The 14,681-nt window shown below is 42.0% G+C and overlaps 1 protein-coding gene across 5 annotated transcripts in view; it reads left to right on the forward strand.

The window, feature by feature from the left end:
* C5H12orf75 (chromosome 5 C12orf75 homolog) overlaps positions 1–14,681 on the forward strand; it is a 92,174-nt gene that overhangs the window by 15,523 nt on the left and 61,970 nt on the right. For all 5 annotated transcript variants that reach the window (XM_036759997.1, XM_036759993.1, XM_036759995.1 and 2 more), the window contains exon 2: positions 1,379–1,451. In XM_036759997.1, the coding sequence (XP_036615892.1) occupies positions 1,394–1,451 (58 nt within the window). In that variant the 5' untranslated portion in view covers positions 1,379–1,393. The remainder of the gene's footprint in view (positions 1–1,378; positions 1,452–14,681) is intronic.

The following is a 14,681-nucleotide window of genomic DNA, read 5'->3' on the forward strand; positions in this document are numbered from 1 at the left end:
TATATATATATATATATGTAAAGCCATTCTCCACATACTTTTATTATCAGTTCTTTCTCATTGTCTTATGTGCCAGGCATCGTGCTGGGTGCTGTGTTTTATCAGGAGAGACAATATATATGATATATAGGTGCACACACACACAAAATCTAAAAATAGACAAGGAGAGTGAGGCACTTGAAACTGGGGGTGGGGTGAGGGGATTAGGAAATCCTTCATATAGAAGGCAATGCCCAAGTCATGTTTTGGATATGATACTTCACCTTCCTTTGCCTCAGTTTCTTCATCTGTAAAGGAACAGGGCTTGGCTAGAAGGCCTCTGAGGTCCCCTAGGATCTTCCAAGTCACATCCCTTCCCTTTGCCTCAGTTTCTTCATCTGTAAAGTAATGGGGCTTGGCTAGAAGGCCTCTGAGGTCTCCTAGGATCTTCCAAGTTATATCCTCTCCCTTTGCCTCAGTTTCTTCATCTGTAAAGGAATGGGGCTTGGCTAGAAGGCCTCTGAGGTCCCTTCCAGCTCTAGACCTGGGACTTTGGTTCTCCCTCTCTCGTCTCTCCTTTCTGCAGCTCATACATTAACTGAATGGTAGAGACACGATCAGAACTCAAAGGCCATCTAGTCCGAACTGTGCAGTTTCTAGGCTTGGGTCCTGCAACAAATAAAAGTAACGTAGATGAGTTCTAGAGTAGAGTGTGAAATGCTGTCCTATGGTGGCGTTGTTGTTGTTATTATATTGGTATCAGGGTGAGGGACTTAGGATGACAACATGGCAAGGTCACAGGGTGACAGGTGGACAACCAGAGTCAGTCAGTCAATAAACATTGATTAGGCACTTTGCTATGTGCCTAACAGGGAATACAGAAACAAGAAAAAAGAAAGCCAGAGTGCTCTACTAGGTGCCAGATTCAGGAAGGTCTAAGTTTAAATCCTCTCTCAGACACTAGCTGTATGATCCTGGACAAGTCACTTAACCTTTCCCAGACTCAGTTTCCTCTTCTGTAAAATGGAGGATAATAAAAGAACCTACCTCCCAGGGTTGTTGTGAAGATCAAATAAGATATTTGTCAAGCATGAGGAACATGCTGGGTGACCCTGGGTAAGTCACTTAGCCCTGTTCACCTCAGTTTCCTCATCTGTCAAAAAAGCTGGAGAAGGAAATAGCAAGATGAGGACAACTTGGCCCTATCTCAAGTTCAAGTCTCTTTTGCCTTCAGAGCCTGAGTCCATGAGTAAGACTAAGGTTAACAGACTTGGGTGGAAGGAGTAGGTGTCTACCACTGAGTCTTGAGGAGAGGACAGAGCTTCTGCCCATCTCCATGGGGCCCATTTATCCCAAGAAGGCTGAAAAGTCAGTTGATTTTTTTTGTGTTTTGTTTTAGTGGTGTCAAGACTCGATGGAGGCGAATTCTGAGGAGACAATAAAGCTTTCATTGAAGAGTGGTGTGAAGAACGGTAAGAAACCGTCTCCATTGTTCCCGGACTCGCTGAGGGACTGAACAGAAATTGTGGCTTCATACTTGGCTTGTTTTCAAAATACAAAATGGACACATCCTTTCTCTCCTTTTCCTGTTACTCTTTGTCCCTACATTGTGAATGGATTTTGATTTTTTAAATAAGCTTTTCTTTATTTGCTCCTATGTGGCTTTATTACTGCAGTGCGTGAATCCTTGGTGAATTTCTGTAACAGAAAAATTTTAAGGATTCCTAGAAAAGAAAAGATAGAAACAACAGCATTTCAATGGCTCTTAGCTCTCAATATGGATGTTTATAGGATCATAATTTTAGAGTTGAGAGAGACTTTGCAGATTATCTCATCCAAACCATATATATATATATATTTAAATTTGGGATTTATAGTCGTTTTTTATGCAACTGCTTTTCACTGCTTTGTGAGACAACATTACTTAAAATCTTCCTTCATTTACCTTTTGTAATATTTTGCAAATGAGCTTTTATTCTAGGATTTAGAGCTGGAAGGGACCTTAGTTAGAAGGGTCTATCTCGCTAAACCTTCTCCTTTTACAGATAAAGAAACTGAGGCCTATTAGAGATGTTAAGTGACTTGCCCAGGGCTACATAGGTCTTAGCGTCCTCTGATTGCAAATCCAGTACTATACTGTACTATATTGCCTAGTAGGATGATGAGTTCTGGTACAGCTTCTCAATCCATAATTACATGTTAGCATTTTGTTGTTGTTCAGTTATTTCAGTCATGTCTGACTCTCTACGACCCCATCTGGAGTTTTCTTGGCAGAGATACTGGAGTGATTTGCTCTTCCCTTCTCCAGCTCATTTGACAGATGAGGAAACTGAGGCAAACAAGGTTAAGTGCAAGTACCCAGGATCACCCAGCTCGTCAGTGTCTGAGGCCGAATTTGAACTCTGGTCCTCTGAACTCCAGGCGTGGTGCTCTATTCACTGAGCCACCTAGCTGCCCCCTCATTTCATTGCCTTCCTGCTATTTGGAAAGGGGCAAGGAGGGGCATGTGATAACACATTGCTTCCTTCCTTCTATCTTCTGCTAGAAAGATGCTATATATTATGAATGCTTATTCCCTTCCCTTCCCCAACCTAAGGACCTAAGTAAATATTAATTAATGAATATGTATCTAGTACCCACCTTGTGTAAATCATGAGCATGTTTAAAAAGCACAAATCAAGACAAATAAAACATTCCTTCAAAATTCAAGGGCAAGGTGGACACTGTTTCCTTTTCTGTCCTTTTATTCCCAACATCCTTAACTTCCTAGGAGGAGTTCCCAGGAGAGCTTTTGAAATCTCCTCTGGGAGGGATTTTTATCCCTCTTTGTATTTTTATCTCCATTCCCCAGCATGGTGCCTGGCCCATACGAGGTAGGGGCTTAATAAATGTTGATTGCAGATTGGTTGATTAGGAAAAGGGCAGACAGCAGATTTTTCCAACGTGCCTTAAGGGAAGTTTAGCCCGAAGCAGAGGGTTGGATGACACAACTCTTTAGCTTCTCCTTGTCCTATGATTCTACAATTTAATTGCAGTGAATCATGAAGAAAAAACCCAACCAAAAGACCCCACTGCTAGTATTGTTCGGCCCTAAGCAGGATGGAGCAGACTAGAGGATTGGATTCAGGGTCAAGAGGGTCGAGGCTCAAATCCCTCTTTGTGTGACTTTGTACAAGTCACTGGGTCTCTTTGGGTCTCAGTTTCTTTATCTGTATGTCATGGATGCCTTTGGCAGTCTGGGAAAGACTTCTCCAAATAAAAGGTTATGGCAGAGAATGAGATAGAAAAATGGTGTCGTGGAAACAACCAACATGAACTTGGACAGACTTCAAGAGATAGTGGAGGACCGAAGGGCCCGGCCCACTGTGGTCCCTGAGGTCACAAAGAATCGGACACGAGTGAACAACAACATTCATAATTGAAAGGGAAGCTAAGTTTCAGTTAGAGTTCTGATCTCTTTCTTGGAATTGATTCTTAGATATATTTTTACCATGCTCTCCTGACCCCCCATCCTCCCATGGAAACTCCTTAAGGCCAAGGATTGTGTATCTCCTAGCACCTAGCATGGTGCTTGGTGTGTAATAGGCCCTCTGCAGATGTTGCTGAATGAATGAGTGAGAGAGCCACACTTCTCAGGCCTCTCTCAGGCTTTATAGCAGCTGCTGAGACTCACTCCTTTGGCTCTGTCCCCAGGGGTGGTGGCCCAGATTATTAGTTCCCGTTGTCCCCACGTACTCAGGAAAAAAACTCTGGCACTCTCATTTTAGCCTTGCTACATTTCAGTTAAGGTCATTTAGAAAATCAGAGTTGTTTACAATTCCTCAGCTATGATCTAAAAAACGAATGACACAAATAAATGGACAACCCAGGGTGGGCATCTACCCCCAGCCTTTGATCCCCAGGCCAGGGAGATGATGATGCCCTTTTGGTAGGCGAGACAAAATCCTAAGCACTTAGCACACTGTGCTGCAGTGGAAAGAATGCTAGATTCGGACACAAGAAGACCTGATTTCAAAACCTGCTTCTGTCGTGTCCTACCTGTGTGCTATTGGTCCAGGGCTTTCCCCTCTCTGGGGCTCGGTTCCCTCATCTGTAAACTGATGGGGCAGGACTCAGCAGCCGTTCTTCCAGTTGTGTGACCTTAGACAAGTTACCTCACCTCTCCTGGTCTCAGTTAATTTATAAGTGGGAGACACCAGATCAGAATTTATAAACCTGGTGTCTGTGAACTTAAATACACACACACACACACACACACACAGGGAGAGAGAGAGACAGAGAGAGACAGAGAGAGAGAGAGAGAGAGAGACAGAGAGAGAGAGAGACAGAGAGAGAGAGAGACAGAGAGAGACAGAGAGAGAGAGACGAGCGAGGAGAGAGACAAGAGAGAGACAGAGAGAGAGAGAGACAAGGAGAGAGAGAGAGACAGAGCGAGACACAGGAGAAGAGAGATAGAGAACTAAGAGGAGGAGAGACGAGAGAGAGAGAGAGGACCGAGAGAGAGATAGACAGAGAGAAAGGATAGAGAGGAGAGACAATAGAGATAGACAGATATGAAAGAGAGAGAGAGATACAGAGAGAAGAGAGGAAACAAGAGAAGACAGAGACGTGAGAGAGGGAGAGAATAGAGAGAGAGAGAGAGAGAGAGAGAGAGAGAGAGAGAGATAACTATATTTCAATATAATTTGTTTCCCTTGTAATCCTATGTATTTTATGTACCTAAAAGCATGATTCTAAGAAGGGGTCCATAATACAAAAATGGTGAAAAGTTCAGGACAGTGTTTTGGCATATAGTAAGTACTTAATAAATGCTTGTTGACTTGGCTTGAATCTTGGCACTAGGTGATGTCTTAAATCTTCTTCCAGCTCCATGTCTCTGCACACCCCCAGGCAGTTCAGTCAACAGATGTTTGTTTTTTGTGTTCAGTGCTTTCAGTCACGTCTGAGTCTTCATGACTCCATTCTTGGCAAAGATACTGGGTGGTTTGCCGTTTCCTTCTCCAGCTCATTTGACAGATAAGGAAACTTAGGCAAACAGGATGAAGTGACTTGCCCAGGGTCACACAGCTAGTGAGTGTCTGAGGCCAGATTTGAGCTGAGGAAGAGAAATCTTTCTGACTCCAGACCCAGGACTCCATCAGCTATGCCACTTAGCTACCCTTAAGTATTTATTAAGTATCTAATATGTGTCAGGCACTATACTAAGCTGTGGGGATACAAAGAAAGACAACCCCCCCAAAAAACAAACCAATGAAAAAACTACTCCCTGCCCTCAAGGAATTCATGGCATGATGAGAAAACCTCTTGGAAAGTCAGTATCTAATAAACGATGGGTGAGTCACAAACTCAGGTGCCCTGTTTCTCTCCTGTGAGTGCTTAAGCCAGCAGGGGAGCACAAGACAGGCTGGATCAGGTGCTGAGCCTTCATTTTGGATGACTCTGGGCCTGCTCCTCAGCCCTCTATAAAGGCTAAAGGCAAGAGAAAGGCATTCTGCGCTTTCAACCTGTGGTCCTGAGTAAGATTTCTGCTTTACCCAGGTGGCCAGAGGGCAAAGACTCCCAGACTTTTCTTCTCTGGGTACCACTTTCTCATATCCTGAACTCAAATTCAGTCCATTTGAAAACAAAAAAATAAACAAAATATTCTGGCTTTTTCTGTCATCTTCAGGTTCTGAAGGTTTTGTGGGCAGGGGCCTTGAGTTGCAAAGTGGGTTACACAGGGAAATACCTTGGATTTGGTGCCAGGATATAATAACAGGTTTGGCTCAATCAATGCATGCCTTCTGTTTCATACAAGTTGCATGCTACACACATATATACTCACAAATACACACATCCACACACAAGGTGTCCCCAAAATCTTCATTTTGGCTTTCCTCCCTCTTTCTGTGGCCTCTAGTCAGAGAGAAAATCATGGCAAATGTCACCCTGGTTTCCTTTTCTGACTTCCTGCTTTTTAACAAGCCTTTTGGGAAAGTTGCTGAATGGTGCAATGGTGCCATACTCACCCCATGTGAGCTGACTCAGCTCAGTTTATTTATGAAATGATTGTGTGATTAACACTCTTAGGCTTAGCATGATGGGTGATTTTATCCACGTAGGAAATCCCTATAGCAATCTGACTGTGTCTTAGTAGGGGAATCTCAGAGGCCACTGAGTATCAGAGACAGGATTTGAACCCAGTTGTTCCTGACTCTTGAATGGAATGCTATCCTCTATATCACACTCCCTCTTATGTCTGCGTGTGTGTTCAGTCATTTTTTAGTTGTGTCCAATTCTTTGTGACCCCATTTGGTGTTTTCTTGGCAACGTTACTGGAGTGGTTTGCCATTTCCTTCTCCAGCTCATTTTACAAATGTGGAACTGAGGCAAACAGGGTAAAGTGACTTGCCCAAGGTCACCCAGCTAGGAAGTGTTTGAAGCTAGATATGAACCAGGAAGATTAGTCTTCCTGCTTCCAGGCCAGGTACTCTGTGCACTATGGCGCCACCTAGCTGCTACTTATATGTTATTTGTCTTATTTAAAAATATATTTATTTATTTTCAGTTTTCAACATTCCTTTCCATAAGTTTTAAATTCGCTCGTATGTTATAACAAATCAGATGCGAGTCTTGCCAATAGTTTTCTCCTTCTTTTCCAGTCTTACTCCTTTCTGTGTCCTCTGCCATTCAGCTACACTGGCCTATTTGCTGTTCTTCACATATGGCATTATATCCGGACTCTGTATTTACACTGGCTGTCCCCTGTGCCTGGAATGCTCTCTCTCCTCATCCTTCCTCTTAGCTTCCCTGACTTACTTCCAGATTCAGCTCAAATTCCACATTTCCTGCTCCCACCCAGCTGCTAATGCCTTCTTCTCTCAGATTACTTTCTGTCTATTTAGTATGTATCTAGATTTCTTCTAGTTGTTTACATATTCTCTTCCCTGTTAGAAGGTAAGCTCCTTGAGGGCAGGGACTGCTTTTCTTTCTTTTGTACAATGCTTATTAATAGCTTATTGGTGACCATAAATTATTGGGTTTCTAAAAATTCTCATCAGCCTCCAATCATAGTTACAGCTATCACTGTCTCAGGATCATGGAGCTGTAAGGGGTCTCAGGGGTCATCTAGAAAAACTTCCTCCCAAGGCCCAGGGAGTCCAAGTCACTTGCCCAAAGTTACACAAGATCTCTGCTTCTCTGTGCACTGGAAAACCATCCTTTCACTGAGAGCAAAAGTGAGATGAAGGATTAGATTTATTCTGGTTGACCCAGAGCGACAGCTGCAAAGAGGCAAAATTAAGCTTGTTTTAAGGAAAAAGTTCCTAATGATTAGAGCAATTCAAAAGTGGAATGTGATGCCTTGGGAAGCCTTGGGTTCCTTCTTTAGCACAGAAAGGCAAGAACGATAGTATTTGAGAGGTTGAGGGGACTCACTGGCCATGTATCTAGCTCATACCCAATGGAATGTCCACTGCTACATTTCTGAATAGTGGTCAGTCAACCTTTACTCAAAGACCTTCATTGAGGAGGAGCTCGTTACCTCTGAAGGCAACCCAAAGTGAGGGGACTATTTCAGTGTGCATAGAAGGGATTTTTGAGCAGGTAAGGGGTGAACTAGAGGGACTCTGAGGTCTTTTCTAACCCTGAGTCTGTTTTTCTGGAGGGCTGAGGTATTGTTTTCCCCAGGCAGTTCGGTGAAGTAGGATGGGCTCCGTATATGGCAGGAGGTTCCAGAGTGAGAATGCCATAGAATAAAGTCTTTAAAAGTGGCAGAGGTTGGATTCCCTTTATCCTGGGTCCAGTGAAGGTAAAGGGAGGGGTAGATGCTCAGGTATCAGTGGAAACCCTCACCAACCAGGGCACTCAGTTACAAGAGAGATCTGAGGTGTTGTGGGATTTTTTTTAAAGATGATTTCATGCCATGAGGCAGAATAATTAATATCTCTACATGTGGCAGTAGGTCCCAGAGGGAGGTACCCTCCAAACCTAGTTCCAGGGAATGGGTGATAGAGTAGAAAAATGGCCATAAACCATCATTAGCCTACATAGAGAAAGAGACAGAGACCTGCTTAGGAAGTACAAGGGGAAATAATTTCTTCAGCCTCTGAGGGACTCCACAAGGTGTTGACTGCCAGTCAACAAACATTTATTAAGCAGCTACTATGTGTGGGCATTGTGCTAAGCCCTGGGGTTGCAAAAAGGAGCAAAAGACAGTCCCTGCTCTCAAGGAACTCACAGACTGGGGCTATGGGGATCAGTTTTCAGAAAAAGCTTAAGAACAATGGAAGTGTAATACAAATGACCAATTATGACTCTAGGAGAGTCATGATGAAGAATCTTTCCCACCTCGATATAGAGAGCTGATGGACTAGAGGTGCAAAATGAGGCAAATTTTTGGATACAGCCAATGTGTGGATTTGATATGCTTAACTATGATGATGATGATGATGACTATTATTATTTACAAAAGCAGATTTTTTATTTTTTGAGAGAGGGAAGAATTATGGTTAGAGGGAAGCTAGTGAAAAAAAGAGTCAATGATACATTTAAAAAATATGCAGAAGGCAACAGAAAGAAGTGCAGAAGGATACACACACGCGCGCGCACACACACACGCGTACACACACACACACACACACACACACACACACACATATATATATACATATACATGTATATATAAATGTGACAGCTTTGGAACTAAGAATTATTATACACATCTAAAAAGACACCCTAGATGTATGTAATAGATATTTGCAATTTTTATGTAATCCCTATAACTGGTTCTTTGCATATGGAAATGTTCATGTTGGTTGGTATTCATCAGGTTCGGAGTAAGAGCAGTAACAGCAAAGAATAATTGAGATGTTTAGAGACGTAAATGTTCCTTGTGTTTATTTGTTAGAGAGCAGGTCCCCTGGGAAAGGGGATTAGTGCCATCTTTTGGAGGCTTAGGTAAATGACAGCATTGGAGGACTGAGCAGGGCTGGAGATGAAAGTACCACCTGATTGGAGCTGTTGAGATCTGCAGGAGAAAAGGCCATGAGGACAGTGACTTGCATCAGTGATCCAAATTGCCTTCATCTCAGCTTCTCAGAGGGAGGTATCAATGTAGAAGGTCTACCTCATGACTGTTGAAGCCCTACCCAAGGTAGCACTGCCAGTTGCTGAGAAAGCCTGGATCCTGTGAGGGATCAATGGTGGATATTATTACAGGGGTGTACCAGAGCCAGCTCAAACCATTTAAGGGAGCCAATTGTTAAATTTTCTTTGTGAGCATTTACACCTTGGAAATCAGCAAACATTGCAAATCAGGGCTTGGTTTATTGTTTTGTTGGTTGCCTAGACTAATAAAGTGATGGAGGAAAATGGTAATAATGCAGATTAAACTTAAAAGTGCGGGGACATTTTTTTCCTTTTGGATAGCTGGTTGTCAAACATTTACCTGCACACCATTGCTATTATTTTCTATAAGCTTAGAAATAAATCTAGTACATTTTCATTAGAATCATAGGTTTAGCGGTCAAAAGACCTAAAAGTTAATCTGGTTCAATGCTCTCATTTAACAGATGAGAAAATAGGCCCAGGTAAGAGAAGTGTCTTGCCTAAAGTCACCCAGATAGGAAGGTGGAAGAGCCTGGATTGGAATGTACTTCCTCTGATTTTACACCCAATGCTCCTTCAACAAGAATGCACACATGACCTTTTAGTATTGGTAAATACAATCGTTCCTATTTTCTGCCTGTTGAGCCTATGTATATGTAAGAGGAGCTGGTAGCTCCCCTTGAGGGACTATCAAAGGCGGCTCTTTCCTGATCACCTGAATATAAGCAGCAGGCCAGAAAAAGGAAAAATGGCCAACATGTAGCTGGGTCTTTCCTGGCAGGACACAGGTCTTATAGACTTATTGTAAGAACAGTTAGGTTAGTCATACAGTGTGAATGATGGAGAGCCAAAATGCTGTACTGGAAGGGAAGGAAAAACTAAGGGGAGAATAAAGGAAAGGGAGGGGAGAAGGGGAGAAAAGTGGGGAGAGTGATAGCAAGAGCAATGGCTTTTCTCATAGCAAGCATTGTAATGCCCATTTTATAGATGAAGAAGCCCGGGTTGAGAGAAATGACAAGACTATAGCCACAGCTAGTAAGTCTGAGACGGACAGGTGAGAAGCGAAGAAGGACATAGGAAGGAAGAGAGGAGAGGAGAAATGGAGGAAGAGAGGAAAGAATAAAGGAAGGGAGAGAGGAAGAGAGGGAGTGAGGAAGAAAGGAAGGAAAATAGGAACATAAGGAGGAAGTCAGGGAGAAAGAGAGGAAAGGAGGGAGATAGGAAGGAATAAAGGAAGGAAAGGAAGTGAATGAGGAGAGGGAGAAAGGAGGGAAGACAGAAAGAGGGGGAAGGAGGGAAGGAAGGAAGGGAGTAAGTGAGGGATAGAAGGAGGGAGGAAGGAAAGAAGGGAGGAAAAGAGGATAGAAGGAAGATAAGAAAGAATAAAAGGAAGAAGGAAGGAAGAGAGGAAAGAAAGAAAGGAAGGAAGGAAGAAAGAAAAGAAAGGAAAGAAGGTAGGTTACCTACGTGGGGGAGGAACTTCTACCAATAATTGTCTTAGTTTGCAATGCCCCATCCTGAACCCTCTAGTCCAGTAATAGATGCAACCTCTGATTTTCACTGTGTTTGGATATGGAACTAGCCTTCACCAAGACCAAGATAACACTTCGTATCTTGTCAGATCTGGAATATACTGAAATAACAAGCATTGCACGGTTCTGAAGGGATTCAATAATTGGGCAGTTGTTGTCTTGGGACTCTGAGATTGCAGTACCTTGAGATGTCATCTAGCTGGGACAGAGTGATCTCAGGAGAGATTAAAAATACCCCTATTTAAAAAAAATGAAACCAGCACATAGATCCTTAGTTTTAATGTAGAACACATGGGTTTGGTTCTTTTCCTGAAATTTCTTTTTATGCCAACAATATCTAAGAATAGATGTGCAGCAAAATTAAACATTATTATACATATGCATATATATATACATATATATATATCTGTAAAAGTTATCTGAATCATCTGGAGTAAAATCAATTCAAAAATACTTTCAGAAATGTTTTATAAGTACTTGCTCTCTGAAAAGCAAATAAACAATGTGTCTTAAAGAGACAGTTCAATATTAGTGAGGCAGATGGTCCTGGACTAGAAGGGAAGATCTGCATTCAGATCCTGCCTCTGACTTTTATCAGCTGTGTGATCCTGGGCAAATCACTTAACTTCTCCAAGCCTCAGTTTCCTCATCTGTAAAATGGGGATTGGAATACCTGCATGTAGTACCATCCTTATAATATTGCTATGAGGCTCAAATAAGATAATAAATATAGAGTCATTTGTAACCTTTAAAGCACTGGGTAGACATCAACTACTGTAATTATTTTTAGAGCAGTGGTATGGCATAGTAGGAAGAAAACTAGATTTGGAGTTAAGAGACCTGGGTTCAAATCTTGGTTCCAACACTTATTAGATGTATGACCTGGGCAAGTCACTTCACCCTGTTTGCCTTGGTTTCCTCATCTGTAAAATGAGCTGGAGAAGGAAATGGCAAATGACTTTAGTATCTCTGCCAAGAGAACCCCAAATGGGTCATGGAGAGGGGGACACAACTGGCCAAGCCGGGATTCAGGCTCCAGTGTTCTGACTTTCAATCCTAAGGACCCTTTTCCGTGGTATTGCTAGAAGTATACTAGAATGTCAGAGTTGAGAGGGATCTCTGAGGTGATCTAGACCAACCTCTTGCTGGTCAAGAAGCCTCTCAACAATGTACTGAACAAAGAAGAAGATTTTGTTTTTATAGAATTGTGTATAGTTCTTCCATTTAATGACCTCTGATGATGCCTCATTGCAGCCAGGAAGTCACCCTGGGTCCTTGAAGGCCATACCCATGGAGTCTAAGCTGTGGCATTTCCTGATGATCTGGGAGTCCAAAGCCAGTCTAACCAACTCATCCACAAGTCAGCCTAGCTAAGTTTAGCAAGGATCCTCACCAGGATGGCCTCAGGGTAATGTTCTTGATCACAAAACTGGAGAAAATTGTCTTCTAGCTCAAGTAAGGGCCATAATCTCTAACACTGTGGGGATCTGGGTACACAGAGAAAAAAATCTCAAGGTCTTTGAAGTCCTGGAGAAGAAAATTCTGGAGAAAGTCTTTGCCTTGTTATCTTATCTCAGTGCAAAGAGAAGACAAGCTGCTATATTGTCTGGTTCTTCTGTACCTTAAAAAGGGGAATGGCAACAGATCATTCAGATAGCTAGGAAACTTGTAGCCAAAGCAGTCTGGTGAGTTTGTAGGACTGCATATCATTTGGACAATCTTTTCCTTAAATACAATGTGGAGACAATTAGGCATCAGGAAAAAATAGTATTCTAGCTAGAAGGCTGTTTTAGGATGTGTTGACTTGAATGAACAAAGGACATTCTATTTCTAAATATAGTGATTTACCCAGCTAGCATCTACATGCCTCTTTTCTTTTTTTTTTTAAAGCAAAGTGTTGGTTTCACAACCACCAACATTTATCTAAGTGTGGTCAAGTTTCTCTATTGGAGCAGTATAAAGGAAATGGGGCAAATGAGACATGGGATGTGCCACATTCCATGGTTTGTAGCACCAAAGGTGATTGTCTGGCTCTGGAACTTTAATTGAATACAGATGCCCTCTGTAGGTAACTGTGCTCAGGGGCAGTCATGGGCCCCCTGAAAGAAAGGCTGCCTGTTGATGACTCCTGGCTTTTTCTCCTGCCACATCCTCTTTAGAAGCTGCCTTCGCTGCCTCAGAGGTAAATGGATTGAAGAAACTGAATGCTGAATATCAGGAATTCAGAGAAGCCTGGGGAGATTTATATGAACTGATGCTGGGTAAAGGAAGCAGAACCAGGAGAATGTTGCATACACTGACTGTAAGACTAAAAATGAAGAATTCACTGAAGGGAAATTGAATTCTGAGTAAGTGTAATAAACAATCCTGGTCCTGGGGAATAGTAATGAACCTATTTTCTTGGCAGAAAGGTGGAGCAGAAAAGAAGCAGTGTGTTGAATATGCTGTCAGAAGCTATCACTTTATCAATTGTTTTGGCTTAACTTTTACTTTGTTACAAGGGAAGGTACCATGTTGAATAAGAAGGCAGGGAGCCATAAAAATGAAACAAAAGGCATCAGTAAAACTTTTTAAAAAAATCAACAGACAATTGTTTTAGGAAGCAATTAAGTCATAGAAGGCAATTTTATTTATTCAACAAACTTTTTTTAAAATACTTCTTTTGTGCAGCGAATTGTGTAAGATAAGTCAACCCTTCAGAAATGCTTGAATGCATATCTGAGACTTTTGGATGACAGATAATTTCAAAAGTGACTAGCACTTGGTGGATGCACAGTGAATATTGTTTTGCATTGAATTGCTTTTGAATATTAAACTTTTCCTGCTCTTGAAGGTCATGAGACTTCATAATAAAATGTAACCATGAATCTATCTCATGATGACTAGGATGATGATTTTGAAATAATCATTAGTTCTTTACATTTCCTTTCAGTAAGAAGCAAAGTACTCAGCAGGGTTGAGGAGGTATGGAAGGTATCAGGAAGGAAGAAGAGGTTTGGAATATCTTCTAAGGGATGTGAGATAAGGAATCAAGTTAGGGAGGAATTAAAAGACTGCCTGGCTTCAGTGAGGGCCCATTGGAGGTTGGTTAACATGAATTAGTAACAGACCTAGTTAATATGGTTGTGAGACTTCCACCAGCTTTGTTCAGCAGCTCATAAGTAAGAGTGGAAGAGCAAAAATGGTGGGAGTAATCCAGAGCTGAAGTCTTGCAAGAGAAGAGTGGTAACAGGGTAATGGCCTTGCTGAGCTCGCTTACCTTTGCTCTTACTTGGATTCATCTGCTTGCCAATCCAAATTCCATCTTGGAAGTCAAGTGGACTTCATAAGTCAGCTTTCACATAGCTCTTATGGGATCTTTGGCAGAATACTCCCAAAATGGGTTTAGGGGACACAGAATCCCTATGGGAGTTAAGGAGGAGTTACAAGGACATTTTAACCTTAAATTATATATCTGTTTAGAACAATATGCTAAGATTGAGCTTCAGGCATGGGGAGTTAAGAGAAAAGACTTACCCTGGACGCATGCTGCTTCCCTCCCTTATCTGAGTATGGTGGCTCATGTCTTCAAAACTAAAGAATTGTCAGCCTGCCCTTATCAGGTAGAGGCTTCCTAATCACTTCCTGTGTGCATGCCTTCCGTCAATGGTCACTAGTCATGTGTGCTCTTTATGTGTATATTCTCCTTCATTAGAGGTATGATAATCTTTGGGAGAATGTGTACCATGTGCACATGTGGGAAATCTTTTCTTGTCATTTTCCTCCCTACGTTGCTTGATGAAATGTCCTTTATTTGAACTAATATATCCTCTTACTGGCCAATAAACATGTCAGAAGCATCTGTGGAACTCTACTTTTGAACAAGTATTGATCCACAAAATGCTTTGAAACCTGGGGGCGCTTTTCACATGCAAGAGGGAATAACCAAGGGGTTATCCCAAAAATGTATATTTTGGGGAATTATTATTATTATTATTTCTTAATGGTCACCAAATATCAGAATTTCAGAAGAAGAAGAGAACTCACAGGTCGTCAAGTCCAGTCTGTACTCTGATAAGAATGTCTTCTGTCTCATACCTGACA

The sequence above is a fragment of the Trichosurus vulpecula genome, chromosome 5 (genome assembly GCF_011100635.1).
Source record: "Trichosurus vulpecula isolate mTriVul1 chromosome 5, mTriVul1.pri, whole genome shotgun sequence".
NCBI classification, from domain to species: Eukaryota; Metazoa; Chordata; class Mammalia; order Diprotodontia; family Phalangeridae; genus Trichosurus; species Trichosurus vulpecula.